Source organism: Lampetra fluviatilis, chromosome 12, assembly GCF_964198595.1.
Source record: "Lampetra fluviatilis chromosome 12, kcLamFluv1.1, whole genome shotgun sequence".
Lineage (NCBI taxonomy): Eukaryota > Metazoa > Chordata > Hyperoartia > Petromyzontiformes > Petromyzontidae > Lampetra > Lampetra fluviatilis.
In genome coordinates, this window is record NC_136286.1 from 6,353,341 (window position 1) to 6,370,630 (window position 17,290).

Here is a 17,290-nt window from a genome sequence, read left to right on the forward strand (position 1 = left end):
GTGAGGGGGTGAGGGGGTGGGGGGTGGGGGGGGTGAGTGGGTGGGGGGTGAGGGGTGGGGGTGGGTTGGGGTGAGTGGGTTGGTGGTGAGGGGGTGGGGGTGGTGAGGGGGTGGGTTGGGGTGAATGGGTTTGGGGGGGTGGGGGTTCGTCACGTGACGTCTCCGCCCGGCGCGGCCGCGTCCCTCGCCTCGTCGTTGCGTGCGTGAGGGGAGGTGAGTAACTCCGCGGTTATAACGCGAATGCCATTGTTGTTTTCCGTCGTCCAACGAGTCGTTTTGTTACTCTCGAGTGCTCCCGCGTGTTGTGTTAACGTCGCGGTTTAAACCCTGCGGATTGAATGAGCGAGGCCAGTGCCCTTGCGTGCGGCCTAGCGGCCAGTCGCTCAGCCCGGGCTTTCCTGAATCTCCCCCCACCCCCCTCTCCGGCCGGCGCTTCAACAACAATAACAACGCGTTTACTTTAGTTTTCGTTAAAGTAATTGGTCATTTCGACACATTTTTGAGTAGTAATACCGCTCAACACGATCACGGTGATGTGTTAGTCGTTTTCTGAGGCTTGCGAAATTGTGGAAATTCCACATTACCATGGCAGTGCCGAGTTGTTCTTTAACGCGGTAAACGTTGATTTCGCGCGAAGTTACTCGTTTTATACTTCCAAAAGGGACGAGTTAAATTAAGAAAGGAATGTTTCCGACTGAGTGGGGCGCTTGTATTCACAACAATGGTGGAGCGCCTCAATATCACGTGTTTAGGGCGAAGTTATGGACGTTTAAAAACGCAGCCAGACGTGTTAGATTGAGGCTCCTCTGGTGGTGTTGGTTAAATGTTGGGAGACACAATGTAACAAAGGAATACATGTGTTACGTGCACATTAACGCTTTAAATGTTTTTCTTTCTGAATCGAATACAGTTCGTCCCTTGTTAAATACTGTACATAATAGGTGTTAGGTTCGTCATAAACTGTTCGCGTATATACGTGACTTGCCTCTGTCTTCCATTTTTCTTGATTCTGTGATAAACAGCGTTTTTAATGCTTAGGAAATACGTGGATATCGAAAAGGCGGGTAGGGGGGGGTATGTGTTAAATTCGGTGAATATTACAATTGAATAAAACACAGGGGGACCGGGTTGGATGTGGTCGCGCACAGACGAAATCTGTTTTGGCGCCTTGCTACCCATTTACTGCCGTGATACCGGTTGCTATAGAGGGGTCGTTGTTGGGCTTTAAAAGGACACACGTGGTAACCGTGGAAGCGCGAGGGAGTGTCTTTAACGGCGCCCCAAGATGGCGTGGCTGTTTGTAAGGTTGATAGCGCGTGTAGTGAGCACGCGTCTGTTTTGTTTTGCTTTGCTTTTCACGACGCGGTGAAGTTACCCACGCGGGGCTTCTCAAACATCCCGCATCCACCTAAGCCCTCAAAGCCCGAGCTCTTTAAGAATATTTGTTTAGTCCTGAGACTGGCGAGTACTACTGGGTGTGTTACTCATTTGTTTACGTTTGAAAAGTACACGTGCATTGGAACCCAGTTAATATTTGATTACAATAACATAATAAGCACGTGAATATATACATCGTTTTAAGTTTTGAGCATGAATTGTTTTGGATATTGTTATAGAAATAATGATTTTGTCACTACCATTGACTGCATTCTAATTTTAATTTACGATTTGATTTTTGTTTTTCCAGGTACCCAAACCTAAACATCATGTGGTTTGGCTGACATGGCAGGGAGAAACTCTACCTAGGCTGCCAGAGGTGGCATTGCTTACCAAGTATACTGCACAATGGGTTTTCTAGGCAGAACTCCCTCCGTGAGGCCCATCTTTAGTTCTCTCCCTGGAAAAGTTGTCTGAAGGCTGCAGGGACGTGCAGAGCTCCTTCACCATGTCTATACTGCAGGCCCTGGGTCCTGTGCAGACGTGGTTGGGCCAGGAGCTGGAGAAGTGCGGGATAGATGCTGTGATTTACACACGTTACATCCTTAGCCTTCTCCTCCAAGACACCTTTGAAGTGGAACCTCAAGAACAGGTTAGTCTTTCTAAAGCCTTGAACGGACGGGATACATTTTATATTGGCCATATTTACAAATGGTCAGTTATAACGTGTAATATGACCTAAGGTTGGGAACATGCAAATGCAGTTCGATGTATGGATATAACGTATTTTGTCAATTTGTGATTTTTTTCCGTGTATTTTCGACAAATGTTTAGTCTTTAAAATGATATAGCAAGTGATTGTTGTTTGCTTTATTCTGATTTACAGGAAGGTAACATCTGTGTGCCATGGGACAAAGGACCAGGTCGCCGCTTGGGTAAGAACAAGAAGAAGTGGACGTCTGGTCTAAGTTTGGAGGAGATGAAGAAGCAGGCTGCTGTCCAATGTCTCCGCTCTGCTTCAGAAGAGGTAGGCAAGTGTATTTGCTGTGGAGAAGTCTCCCATTGAAAACAACCACGTGAGCTTTTCAGTAGATGTTTACATGTGCTATAAATAGTTATGTTATATTAAAGAGGCACTTATTTTGTATACGTAATTATAGCAGACTGTTTCCAACAATAAGTTGCAAAATGGCAGCAGACAAAGCCAATTGCATATTTAAACAAAAATGTGTAAATTAGAACAAATTCAAGCCACACATTTCAGAAAGTGTTCATGGTTTATTTTAGAAAAGTGAAAATTAGTTGTCTACTTGGTTATATTTAAACATGTTTTTTTCAAGCGTAATGTTTTACATGTGGAAATAAATTACACTTGTACTGATTATTGGAACTGCACCTGGTGGTAGGTAATTTTTTTTCTAAAAGAAAGATTGATTGTTTTGATAAAAAGTCGCCTTGGAAATGGCTTTGGCGTTGCTGAACATGCAAATTGAGTGTGGTAGGTGCTGCTATAAAATACTAATTAGGGTTAACCCCATTTAGCTGTAATACAATCAATTGTCTATTTCATTGTCTCACAAATTAAACTATATACAGGTAGTCCTCTACTTACGATGGAGATGCGTTACGACGACCCCATCGTAAGTCAAAAATATCGTAAGTCGAAGATGGCCTAGCCTACCCAGAAGTCTTTAAACAGAGCAATTTACATTACCGTACTGTATAAACTATATACTGTATGTATTTATCGTACCTAGTACGCTGCTGCGTTTGCCTGACGCGCGAAATAAAAAATATTTTACAATTTTGTCGTATTGCCATCGTAAGATCGAAATATCATAAGTCGGACCATCGTAACTCGGACTATCTGTACAGGTATACCTAGATTTCGATTTAAAGCTTTCGTGACTGCAGGGATTCATCTTCTTGGTTCTTAGATTTACGAAAGAGATGTGTTCTTCAAAAAACCCGCGTTAAACGGAATTGCTTTTACCATTTATTACCAAAAATTAGGGATGTGTTTTGGACAGTCATTTCAACTTGATACAATAATACAGAAAAATATTAAATTTTCACCAATACAAAAAATAGGTAAAACAAGTTTCTCAATGCACACACTTTTATTTGCACTTGAAAGCAGAAATACGTTATTTTCACCCCAGAAATAAAATAAAAGTATGTACTGAATAAAAGTGGATGGGTTGCACATAAAGGAAGCCACCCACTTTTATTCATGACATGGAATTTATACTAATACCACAACATGTTATAAACCATTGACTAATAAAAAAAATAGTTGCCCCCTTTTAAGGGACCTCTCCTTTCCGGTCATGTTGGAATGACCGGAAAAGTGATGTGGAGACGTTAATGTTGCACGAGGAATACCATGATGCGTAATGCTGTCGCAGATGGATGATGAAGCCTCCTGGGTGGTTCTTGTTTGATCTCATGGCGTGTGCCATATGAATGAAATTCGTTAACGTGAAAATTCGATTTAATTAATTTAAAAATGTATCCATAATTTGTCAATTTGGTTCACACGAAATTTTGTAAACCGAATGTTTATAAAGTGAAGGATATCTCTAAACTATTTTTGTAGCTTGTATGGATACCTTAAAAACGTGTTTTTCAAGTAGGATTTAAGTTTCAATGAAAGTCAGGCACGTGACCACAACAGATTATTAGATAGTTCTTGGATCACTGCCACTACTAAATTAAGTCGTCTGCCAATCCATCAGTGCTTCAAGAAACTATTTTATTTTGTTTGTACAAGTTTGCTATGGCTTTCTTTTGTAAACGTAGAATAAAGTTACATACGTATAACTTAAAACCGCTTTTATTTGATGTAAGTGTTTAAAAAATGGTGGTCGGTTACCAAACGTACTGGAATATGAAATATGCAGAGTATAATTTAATGACAAAAAAAATTCTGCCTCGCTTGTGCCTGTGTTACTTTGTCTGTTGCTCGGCTCTGGTGTGCCAGCTATTTTTATCCTGCTGATCAGCTCAGTTTACCAGCTTTAATGTCAGCTGACTTGGGCTTGCTCATAAGACGTCACTGTATAAACTAACAGTATGGTTACGTCTGAACGTGTTGTCATTTAAAACGCCATTTTATATATTTGACCAAAATTAAATAAAGTACTCGATGAGCGTGTTTTGTGTAAAAACGTGTAGTAGACTTAACAGCAATAATGTTAAACTTGTTTGAAAATAAATGGTGTGGTGTATCTCGTGTTCAATGTGCTGGAATGTTTGCGTGAGATAGTGAAACTGTAATAATGATGTGGCACTAAGTGCGAAAAGCCGGTTCCTGTGGGACGGGACGAGAGCCCGCCCAGTGGCTGGTGTTGCTATTTTTAATTCAAGTACTGTGGTAGACCGACAGAGCAGAGACCCACATTCCACAAGGTCATGTGACTTTCGCTAATCCTGCAGCAAGTGTAAATGAAGGGCAATGGTGAAGGTGTGGCCTGCCTTCTCATACCAATCTCTTGATGTCATGAGTTTTATAAAAGGTCAAAGTTATACCTTAAGCTTTGGAATACAGTATCTGATTAAAGTACATTTTAAATTATTTACAAATAAGGCAAGTGTATATTCTATATTTAAACATGATTGATAAATACCCAACTGATTTTGGTGCCTCATACCTATTGGTAAACCGCCATTTGTCTTCACAGGTCCTTTTAATATGACTTAGCACATGTTATGAGAATGATAGTTATTTGTCACTTTCATAAATATTAAAACATGTATTATATTTATGTGAACACTGCTGGCACTATTACCTTCAAATGTAAATGTATAGTCTTTTATTTGAGGACCAGTATATTCTACAACTTGGGTTTAAAAGTTTGTGTATGTAGGTTGAACTTATTTTGCACCGTACGTAGCCAACCATGCTAATCGGAGGTGCGGGATATCGCATACTGTAGGAACGGAGTTAAAATATATTGTATACAGTTTTAATGCAGGCATTTGAATATTTGTCAACTGTGATGAATGGTGCCTAAAACAACCACTTCCAGCTGAACTGACATGTTTTCAAATATTGTGTTTTCCAGACATCCGGTATAGAAATGTTGGTGGAAGAGCTCTGTTGTAAATTAAAAGATCTCCAAGACCAGCAAAAGGGTACGTGTGTAGAAATATGTAGCATAGAGTATAATAAATAAAATTGCATAAAAAAAAAATTGTTACTATTTGTCTGCACCATGAAGTGAGGCTAGTTTAAACTAGGGTTGTTGAAATAGTTTTTTACCGGAGACCACAGACTTTTTTTGCTGGTTTGTCACACATATATAAATATATTTTGCAATAAACATCACATTTTTTTTTACTTGTTTAACTGCGACACCAAGGGAACTGGTGGTGAAGCAATGGTTGAAATGTATTGTCCTGCTTCTGTTTGCCCAGCAGCACGATTGGGTGGTACACCACATTTATTTGATTGGCAGGTCACATGGTGGGAAAAAGTGGGTTACGCCCACTTTCAAGATTCCTTGTCCGCATTGACTTGGAGACCAAAAACCTAGGGCTCTCTTTAGTGGAGGCTCTTTCTACTAGTAATTGTGTAAGCAAGCACTTTCAGAGTTGCACTGCGCGTGCCAATCAGTGCATTCCTTACTATAATAAAAAATTATTACGCGTTCTTGACTTTTGTAACCGGTAATTAATTGTGAAAATAGCTACGGTTGACCGGTTGTAGGTGAGCAACCATAGGTTAAACGCAGTGTTTATCGAGTGAAAAATATATTTAATATATTTTTTACAAACATAAGCAATTTTTTTACAGATGGACAGTCTTTTGGGAAGCTCACACCAAAGAAAGGATCTCCATCACTTGATGATGGGCCAACTTCTAACAAGGATGAAGCTGAAATGTGAGTAATCTTAAAATGTACCAACATTTTTATGATTTTTTTCCCTTTGCATAATTTTTTTCCTTTAACAAATATGTTGTTTTGCAGGTACTATGAAGCATTCCCTGCTCTATCAGAAAAGACTGCCCCATTTCCTGCAACTTCGACATCTGTCTGGGTCTGTAAAGCCAAGATGCTACGAGGCACCAGTTCTTCCACCTCTGACTCTGTCTCTTCAACGTCTACCCTCCAGCAAGCCTGCACAGAGACCTCCTCCCCAGTCGAGTTATGCAGCGATGATGACGAGACAGTCCGGGAGAGACCGTCTGGGAAGCCAGAGTCTGGTAGTTCTCCAGGGCAGAGAGACAGCGGCAAAGAGAACGAGCATGATCGTAGCATCTGCAAGCGTCATAAGGCCAAGCCATCTTTCTCGCGTCGGCAAGGAAGGGTTAGGTTGTCTGGAGAAGGGAAATTGCTCAGAACACATTCGGGCTCTTCTGACTCGAGTGATGCTGGATCTGCCTCTGGCTCCAACAGACCGTTTGAAGTGAACACCTTGAGAAAGGCATTACGTCTAAAGCAGAGAATTAGAGAAACTGACCGGGTACCAAGGTTACAAGAAGCAATGGTTAAGCCGTCAAGGAAATATTCTAAGAAATTTGACAAAAGCAAATATTTTGGTGGTGGTACAGCCAGATATGAATCATATTCCAGAGGGAGCTTTGCTGAAAAAGAAAGGGGAAAAAGTAATGATTTGGAATTGACGAGTGAAGAAAACCTGTTTGGCCAAACTAGAAGACAAGGTCTTCAAGAAGAACCAATGTGGTATACAGAACCCCTTGGTGTTTGCTTTGTGTCGCAGAACCAGAAGAGCAAACTAGAAACGTCGTACCGTGGGCTTGCTAGTTCACAAGCTGAAAACTCTGAGTTGCATCCACAGGCCAAGCGTTCCGAAGAAGTTCATCCGCCACATTACAGTAAAAATGCATACGATGATGTTTTTAGGTCAGCAGGCACATTTATTGATGGGTGCTTTGTGGAAGTACCAGTAGTTTCTTCTGATGGAGCTGAGCGTGAAATGCCAACTACAGAGCTAAAGAACAACATCCGTACTGAGCTAAACTGTTTAGACTGTGATTACTTCCGTGAAGTAAATTTTTATCAATCCATGTTGGATCCTTCTGCATCTGAATTGCTGCCTAACAGCAGTCGTATATTAAAGCTAATCCACCAAAACAGCACGGAGCACGTTTCAGTGGAAAGTGAAAATCATGTTGGTTCTTTTGAGACTCAAAGTAAAGAAAGTGAAAGTGCAATATGGACAGATGAACAGGTGTTGGAAAAACCTGAAATTCTGAACCTCCGTGATTCCCAGGATGGCAACAATAGCATTAACAAGCTGAGCCCAACAGTTGCTCGGTTCTGGGATTGTTCATCTCCTTCATTCTGTTCAGAAGATGAAGGCTCGCAAGATGACCATCTTGTGTCATTTTTCAACAGTCCAATTTTCCACATTGATGAGAGATTTGGTTGCCTTGTAATCAAAAGCAAGGAGTGCCCTCAAATTGAACAGTTAAATTCTGACAAAGATAAGTTTCCCAAACCTGAGCCCGGTTTAGATATGGCTGCTCTTTTCCCTGAAGTAGACGTTCAGTTTACAAACCAACCTCAGGGCCCTTTGGAAGTGTTTGTAGACACAGTAAGTGAGAAGCTTGGTTCAGCATTATGGGAAGATACAGGTGCAGCAAAAACCTCTCGCCTGGCAATGTGGACCCGCTCTCAAACGTGTGAAGATGATGGCCCTTTCTCTAGTTTGTCCACACGGACTGGCAGTCCATGGTCCCATTCTGATGATGTTCGTTCTGAAGATGCAGCTTCATTCAACTTACAGGGCGACGATTTATCAAAATTTCCAGCAGAGGAAAAGAATGTTAGTAGCCTAACTGATTCTGTCACCATGCAAGAGTCTGATCTTCTCAACTTAATTCCACAACATAATCAGTTTGATGTTGATGGTGCTTTGAGAAAATTGCCCCCATTAAGCTGCAAGCATGGATCGAAGTTGGCTGCTGTTTGTGGTATACAATTAGAGGAAGATGGAGAGGAAATCCCACTTGTCAATGAAACTATTTATTTGTCCTCCCCTCTTTCAGCATTTCATCACCAATCTAGCTCAGGGAATTCAATACAATTTTTGAACGAGACTTCTCATGATGTTTTACCACCACCAAACTTCAGCCACTCTGCTTCTGTTACAAACCATACTTTTACAGTCGAGGTTACAACCCCACCTTGCAATGTAGAAGGAAAAAAATGTTTGCCTAAAATGGCTTCAACAGCTGTACAGCGGTCAGAGTATCGTCTTTGGGATAATGTAAATTCCAATGCATCAGTAATGGCAGAAGGAACATCAGAAAAAGTGTGGGATATGACCGAGGAAACAGACACGTCGTTTATTTTGGGTGGTGTATATGGAACAGGAAAGCATTTAAAGGATGAATGTTCAAGCATGCAGAACTGGGCTTCTATATCGAGCACTGAACAAAAAGACAGCAGTTTGCTTGAGAGTGCATCCCCAAATGCAGTAATTATTGCAGGCCCAAACTTGTGTATGGCACCAAATTTTCATGCACAACACAAATCCCTTTGGAAATCTCGCTTTCCATTTGCTCAAGGTGGACTGTCTGTAAAGTGGGAGGAGAGAATGGATGCAACCATCCCATTCCTTTTGCAAGATGATTGTGGGGGAAGTTACAGCAATTACCTTGGATCAGATTTTTGTCACAGCCCTGGCATCAAGTGCACTTTCCCGTCACTAGATCTCAACAGTCATTTTTCACATCTTCTGAGTGTCCAATGTGCTGTACAGCCTGATGTCGATTCTCCACTGGATGCGCCCTTCAAGCCGAAACCCGTTTTGAGCTCGGGCACGGAAGCACACAACCTGGAACACCACAAAGTGTATGGGCTTTGCCAGATGCAGTACCGTGCCATACGGATCTCGCCACGTACCCACTTCCGCCCAATTCAAGCTGGCGAGCTTTCTCCATTTGCAGGTGATACATCAGACTCTGAATCGGAGAAGGGTGATGAAACCCTGCCCATTGTAACATACAGCGACTTGTTTGAACAGCCAGAGGCCGATCTAAGGCCCCTAGAAGAAGATGCAGTCGCTAATTACCAGGAATACAAATGCTATGCACAAAGTGAAACCGATACACAACATATGGAGGTTCCACAAGTAAGGAAGACTGCGATTGAGAGGGGAGCACAAACATCCCTGGACTCGCAAGATAAACTCACTGTGGCTTGTGGGGATGATTGTGTTCAAGAGTGTGCATCTGAAAGTTCCAGTGCGCCTCACGTTATTGGGTGCTTTGGTTCCAATGCAAAGCATGATGCCAATAAGGACATTGAGCAACAAAGCACTGGTGGAGAACGTGGAACAGATGAGTGCTATGGATCCTTCATTCTTGGTGGAGTTTACTCAACTTCTGATGAGCAAGAAAGATATGCAAAGGTAACACTAAGAATTCAATTTTGTTTCTATTTTGTGTAATCTGTTAAAATGAAAACATAAAATACCCTTAATATATTGAGCTAATTCGTGGGTTAGATGCCCCTTTTCAATGGACATGTTCCATCCCATTTATAGCTTGCAGTGTTTATATTGCTTTTTAATATGAGCAACATTAAAATGAAGTGAAAGTAATGGAAATCACAAGCTAATTCTTGAATACACAAGCCAATGCTACAGTAGAAGTACAGTATTAAATTGAGTCTACACAACATTGAAATGTGCATTTTAAGTTGATGTTGCTTATGTGTAGGGTTTACCCCAAACAAATTACATGTCGGACAGTACATCCCCCCAAGTGATTTCGAGAGCATACTGTATTTCCGACTGTCCACATGAGCCAGTTTGGACGTTTGTGAAGTATGTTTGCATATGAAAATGTTTATACCATTTTGCTGACTTTGGTCCTTGGTTCCTTTTTTTTCTATAGCCATTTCTTGCTTGTAAGAATTGTTGGTCTGACAATGAGACCAAGGAGCAAGAAGACGATTGCTGGAATTTGTTGGACTCTATTTCTCGTCTAACAATCAGATGTTCCAAACCTCCAGGTAATATATTCACTTCTGTTTTTTTTCCTGTGGAGGTATATTTAAAAATCAGATGTTTATAAGTGGTTTTGGAAGTCTTCAACTTGATAGTTTGCTTATTTGTATAATATTCATGTGACAAATTGGATGGTGTTGGGGTTGCCCTTGTGGTTTTTTAGCATTGTTAAAGCTCTCTTGGTGATTGGACTTCAGGCGTCAATGCATGTTTTTCTTAGATATTTATCATTGCAGAGTATTTTGAGCAATGAATTTCTATCTTGACTATTTAAGCCCCTTTTTTCCATAAATGGATTGGATACATCCACTGTTATACACTTGCATTTTGAGTCCTGTGTACTATGCAGCAGTGCCATTAACAGCAATGTTTCTTGAAATGGTACGTTTAGCAAGAACATGCACAATAGATGCCTGTTTTTTAGTTTACAAAACACGATCTATAACGTTTCAAATTGTACGTGACAAGATCACAGTTACATTTGCCTGAGCTTTTGTACTTTACAAAGGTTTATTTTTAGTAATGTGCAATACCTCATAACATGATCTAATAGCCACACCCATTCCAAGTTATAAAAAATAATTAAATTTAATTTTCAAAACGTTTTTCCACGTGCCTTAGTAACAACATCTTGGATTTTTTTCAAATATTGGAAATTGAATATCGATTCTTCCTGTCTTATGAAAGACTGAGTAAAATATCTTTCTCCTTTTCAGAGTCGTGTGAAAAGGGAGATTCCAGCTGGATTAACAAGCAGTTGGGTAACATCCAGACAAGCCAAGCCAGCGAGGTTGACTGTGGCATTCAGGTATGTGCCAACCTTTACAGCTAATAAATTAGCAGTGCAAAGATGTTTTTTTGTTGTATTTTTAGCCACTGAAAACCCTCATTGTAATTAATGGTATTTGTTATAGTGCTTAGGTCAAAAATGCGTTTTAATTATGTGGTGTGTGTGTGCACATGTGTGGTTTATGTAGTGTGCCACATTTCAGCCCGATGTATCTGCTGTAGTGGAGGGAAGGCATACTTTTCCCGGCAGGCTGGGTTCCTTCTTCATTGGAGACCCTGACCTCTCGGACAGCTCCGACGACGCAGAGAGTGATGGGAGCCAAGATGATGACACCACCTTCAGCGAGAAGGATGAACCCATCTAAGACTGGCAGCCGTCATCTACTGGCCGTCTTTGCTGAGTTCGATTTTTAATGTTTTGCCTGCATAATAATAAACCTGTGTTAGGAGGGGTTTTTTTCTTTCATTTTTGTCTGCTTGCTCTGCAAAAATGTGAAGTGGCCATTTAATAGCCTTAAAATTTGAATGAGTAATTTGATTAATTCAGTGTTTTACTAAAGTATTTAAAAACGAGATAAACCTTGACACCCATGCATCTGTTCAATTGATTTCCTGTTTTAAAGTAGACCGGATTTGAATAACATACAGCCCTTACACACTATTAGAATTTGTAAGCTACCATATGCAGGTTGCCCTCATGGATGCACAGAAAATGCATAACAGAATTTCAGCTGAGAAATGTATGCGGATGTGTAAATATTAAGCTGACAGTATTTGAACTAGACCTTTCACAGAAATACAAAATAATTCAGCTTCATTGCTATGGGAATAGAGAGTAATTTTCAATAAAAAATGTTGTAAACTGTAACAAATTGAACGTATAATTAAACAATGGGCTAAACTAAATTTGTTTTTCAATTACATTGGCTAGGCCTGATTGTTAAAAAGTACAAGTTTTAAGGCTTAAAATGTAAACGTTTACATTTTGTGGCATGCAGAATGTCTGAGCTTCCTTTGTTGCATAGTCTAATGCTTTATCTATAAAATAAACATACTGCAGTTGTGGTCTGCACGTAGTTTCGGTTTTGGACTGGCGTTTTTTGCAGTGCACATTTATTACGTTTGTAAATGCACAAGGTCAAATTATTAATTAGATCAGTTTACCAGTTAAAATTTAACATTTTGTCGAACATTTGAATGCATACAAATTGTGTACAATCTTCTCCCATTCAGATATTGATGTGTGGTGAAACTCCTGACGGTTTCATAACATCTGAAATATGATTCTGGAATTCAAGTGAAAATTTAATTCTTCAAAACCTTTAGGTAAAGGGTAGTTTTATGGTTGTTGGTAGAGGGTGAATTTGACAAGTTGGTGAGCTTCAATGAATCCAAACTCAAGCTAGGATAATTTAGTTGATTAATGAGAAAAAAATGGAACTGCTTTGTGGCAGAAGCCCCCTGACGAGCAATGCTCAGTGTGGATGTAGCTGATGCAGTGGCCAGTGGCACATTTAATGGGTAAAACCTTTTACAACTATTTTTGTTCTCCAATTAGTCTAAGCAAACTGTAATAATAGATTACATAAATCGGATCGCCCAGTTCTAGTTGAAACCCGGAGCTCCCTGTACTTTGGCAAAAGGTATGAATTGTGTTTTTATGAGAAACAAAAACATTGACAGTTAAACGCAATAATGCTTTCATTTAATGCTGAATTAAACTGAATTATAATGATAGAATTCTGAAATCAAAATGTATTATTGAGCTCCGGGTTACGTTTTGAGCAGTTTGCAGGAGATAAGGGCATTACGAGTTTGATGGTGTTGAATGTATGCGTAAGAGTTTACCTCCCTCAGTTCAAGTCGTGCATTAAAAACATCTGGCATGCATGATGTTAAATTATGTAAAACGGGTCAAGTTGAAATACATGCAGTAGCTTTGACATCACTTTCTCCAGGTCTGGAAGTTCACCATTACAATGCTCATCACTTGGGTTTAAAATATATTCGTTGGTTCTTTCGGTTAAGTCACTTAACCGAAAGAACCAAAGAATAATTCCTGCAGTCACGAAAGCTCCAAATTAAGGTTTAAAATATATGCAGACATTGAAGAATTTAGTGTGCTATTTTGCAGACTGGTTGTACCTCCATGTGGATCTTGTGCATTTATAAATGTGATTATGCTTCAGCTTCCAAAACTGATTTGTTTAAGGATTGCAAATTTTAGAGCTGATTTGTATAATGGGAATAAAATACTGAATGCATATTGAAAGCTGTAACATTAAGAACTAAACTCACATTTTCCATTTAGCCTCGGTTGCATGTTTTCTACATGCTGAGAGATGAAGATATTTGGGGCTCCTTAGATATATTTTTTGCAGAATGAACATTTATTTCACAACTTGGTGTCATGTGCATTTTAGATGTATAGTTGCCTGAAAGTGACATGTTATTTTACCATCTGTAATGCACAGGACCTGTATTTAAAGTGGCTTTCAGTTTTGTTCCCGTAAGTGGGCAAAGAACAGTTCCATCTCAATTGGTGGTTGCTGAAAACACGAGATTGAGAGGCATACACTTGTATTTGCGGATAAGTTTTAAACTGGTTTTGTGTGCGTGTTATGTTGGAATTAGGGAAATTGACAGGCTTCCACTACTGCAACATAATAGGCAATATACAGAAAGTCTAGTTTATCCCAGATGACTGCAAGAATGTCAGTGCTAAGATTGAAGTGTTAAATTATTAAGCTTATTTGCATTCCACATCTTCAACATTTTAAATTTATATTTAACAAGTAATACTACAATATCTTTTGGTGTTTTATTTTTAAAGTTTTTTTTGATTTGCAGTATTTCTAGTTTGCATTTAAGTGAACCTTCTTTTTTATTGGTGACAAGGAAAATAACAAACTTATGTATACGTGCTGGAGGGAGCGTTTTTAAATAATTGGTACAGGAATACACCATCTTACGATTTGTACTCGGGTGCACTCAAGGTGTTTTGGCATTGTGTAGCATTCCACCATATTGCATTCATAATTGAAAACCAAACGGCACCGTTTAATCCTCAAGTAATAGTTGAGTGGGTTTGGAAGTGGCTCCCCCACTGGCCTGTTGATAAACACTTTTACATTGGAATAAGGATGGTACACTAATGCATGACACGTGGTGTAGTCGAGTACCATTTCTAAAATCAAAATGCAGTATGTCCCCTCCTGAGTGCATTTTGAATTTGTGGCGTGTTGGCAGGTTAAGTAGAATGTGTGTATTGTATGTGTGCATACAGTTACAATATATACGAACACACAACTGTAAGCAAAAATTATACTTGTGTGTTTATATATTTTTGTTTGTGTACATATCGTGTATGTATGCAGTGTACATTAAAACGCCACCAATTTGAACCGCTTATTGTAGCCCATGTGCTTCATAACACTCTTGGGTCAATGGCTACATCTCTAATACCCTCGGTTGGGCTGTATCGATTAACTTGTGGCTTTTAACCCTTGACAAAATTATATTCATGTGCTCGTAAGATCACAGGATAATTTGATCGGTTCTAGGTTCATTAATAAAATTCTGTAATATACGATGCTGTGATAATATTCTAAACCATTTGCAAAAACATTGCTCATCTCAACCACTGGCCCAACTGCTTCCCATTGGTGACGTGACATGTATAAACTGTATGTACGATGTTTTTGGATGTATTGCGTATAACTTGTGTGCCTGTAATTCCTAGAAAATGTCAACATTGGAAAGATATTCCCAACAGAGCCACTTTGAAACAGAGTCCTTCGTAAAACTTTGCCTCATAGTGCCTTTAGCAAGATTTCTGCAAGCACATGCTTAAAACCGCTTTAGAATTACAGTACCTGTTCAGTTTTGTTAAATTTAAGCATGTACACGCTGTCATTCTTCATTGCAGGGTATTGTAAAAGGCATTATGGCCATTTGTGTTTTTTGTTATAATTGGACTTGTTCAGATACCATCAAGGGTTGCTTAGTGGCTGTAGCTTTTAATGGTGGAACATTCTCACTTTTAACCGAAGGGTAATAGAAAAGATTCTGAATCTTGATCTTAAATTTGGTGAATTAAACATACAGAAAGCCACTAGTAAATGTGTATGTGGGTGGTTAAATTTTTCTGAAAGCCTTTGTTAAACCCTAATGGCTGTCTGGGTGAAATAGTTGATTGTGTGTGTGTTCCGGTGTCAGGCTTGTTGTTTTGCTTACTCACAAATTCCTGTATTACTGCTCTATGTGATTGGATGTGAGGTTTGTGTCTTACAGTAGTGAGTGGCCATAAGTATGTTTGAAACTGGAACGCTTTGCCGATGGCCAGCGTCTAGTTTCAGCTTGTTAGTGGCTATTTTACTAAGTGTAAAAGTAATAAAAAAAACATACAAAAAAACTTTAAAATATATTCTAGTTACATTAAATCTAAAACAAAAAAAGTGATGTTACAAAGAAATAAGTAAATTAAATTGCAATGATTTTGCGGTGCATTTATTTGCTTTTTCTTGGCTTTATGCTGAATTTACAGTATAAATTTCTGAACAGCATATGAACACAACCCTTTCAACGCTAAGAAATGCATAACAGCTTAGAGAAATACAAAAGGACCCCGTGATTACTGGCTAGATTAACATTTTCAAATGTTTGTAAAATTAAGATTTTGTGTGAATCCAAAATACATTCGGCCTAAGCATCGTTTTGATTAGCTACCGAATATATTGGTGTTTATGCATAGACAATAAAAACCTTTCAGTGCATATAAAACAAACCTTGAAACTTTGGTAAAAAAACAGCTGCTTGGTTAGATACTTAAATGTAAACAGCCAGTAAATGGGGAAAATAAAAACACTTTTAAAGTAGTTGGTGTTATCAGAGGGGCCTCGCTGTCGTGGGAAAATGCCATTGTAATTCACGAGCATTTCATGACGGAGACGAGCTGGCATGTACCTTATGTCACGAAGGCTATCGTCACCATGAACATAGCAGTACAGTATTGTTAATGTGGTTTTTGTCGAGCAAACTTGCAAAACGCATAATTCTCAAATGGCTAATTTCGAAGAGACCCGATGAACGATATAGCGTTGGCGCTCGGTGTGAGTACTTTGGTTAACTTCCAGATACAGTAGCAACATTATCCGGATATGCAGGTTAAGGCTATTTTTGCAGGTGAAAATATTTTCATCCATTCTTATCTACTTTAGGGCATTTCACACGTAGGTAAACATTTTGCGAATTATATCCTGCAGTGTGTTTACTTTTAGACAGAGAATGCTAAGTTAATGCGAACTCACGTACGTTTAAATTTAAGCAAAGATTGTTCCTGTTGGTGTTTAATAATTCCACTGAATTTAAAAAATTCAACTAAATGTAAAAAAAACTAAGAATGTATGTTTTGTCCTGCTAGGTTAGGAACATCTGCCATGGTATGCGAATCGTAACTACGAAATGGGCACAAGTGCACCATACAACTTCAGACACTCGTTCTTCAAATGGGTGAACGAATGGTACAAGGCATCACAATGCAGCTTAATCGGTTCACTTATCAAGCAGCTGAAGCTCATCTGGTACAATCGTTTTAACCATCTCAATTGCTTAGCCTTAAACCGATTCTGTTGATATGGTACATTTCAATCGCATAGTCCTTTCCCAAACCATGGATATCCAACGATTTTTTAAAAATATATTGCATGAACAGTTGATTTAATTTACGGTATTCTGTAATCTTAACCTACCACGCAATGTCGTGTATGCTTTTCGGGAAGATTTGGGGTGACGATTTGGCACGTGAACCGCATTTCTAAAAGCGTTTAGAGGGTTGTTACTGCAAACAATAGTATTTGGTGAAGTTGGCTACCTGGGTGTGGGTGGCGCCGTCCACTTAAGTTGCAGAACTTCCCAGGTAAGGCACTGATAATATTCACTGGACTATTGGGAACTTCCACTCTATTTGGTGCAGTACCGTGAATACTGAGCCAAATAGACTCAATCTAAAAACATGATTTTTCTTGTTCTGCTGTAAGTCAGCTGTGTATGCATACAATAAATGATTAAACCACTGTGTGTGCCGTTTTCATTGTAATATACACTTTTTATAAACATGTATACGATGCCTTGCAGGGTG

The 17,290-nt window shown here is 39.4% G+C and overlaps 1 protein-coding gene across 2 annotated transcripts; it reads left to right on the forward strand.

The window, feature by feature from the left end:
- The first annotated feature begins 145 nt into the window (after nt 1-145).
- On the forward strand, nt 146-17,225 carry KIAA0232 (KIAA0232 ortholog). 2 transcript variants are annotated; one of them, XM_078861469.1, is made up of 9 exons: nt 146-213; nt 1,688-2,029; nt 2,264-2,404; nt 5,445-5,514; nt 6,176-6,263; nt 6,351-9,762; nt 10,250-10,367; nt 11,079-11,170; nt 11,340-17,225. In XM_078861469.1, the coding sequence occupies exons 2-9, from the start codon at nt 1,886-1,888 to the stop codon at nt 11,514-11,516; spliced, it is 4,242 nt and encodes a 1,413-aa protein (XP_078717595.1). In that variant the 5' UTR covers nt 146-213; nt 1,688-1,885; the 3' UTR covers nt 11,517-17,225. The 2 variants fall into 2 exon arrangements, with proteins under 2 accessions (XP_078717595.1, XP_078717596.1); XM_078861470.1 differs by having other exon boundaries at nt 11,402-17,225.
- Nucleotides 17,226-17,290: the final 65 nt, after the last annotated feature.

Coding starts and splice junctions, on each gene's coding strand:
- KIAA0232 (XM_078861469.1), top strand. CDS start 1,886: ATGTCTATACTGCAGGCCCTGGGTCCTGTGCAGACGTGGTTGGGCCAG. Junction 6,264..6,350: donor AACAAGGATGAAGCTGAAAT/GTGAGTAATCTT, acceptor GTTGTTTTGCAG/GTACTATGAAGCATTCCCTG. Junction 11,171..11,339: donor AGGTTGACTGTGGCATTCAG/GTATGTGCCAAC, acceptor TGGTTTATGTAG/TGTGCCACATTTCAGCCCGA.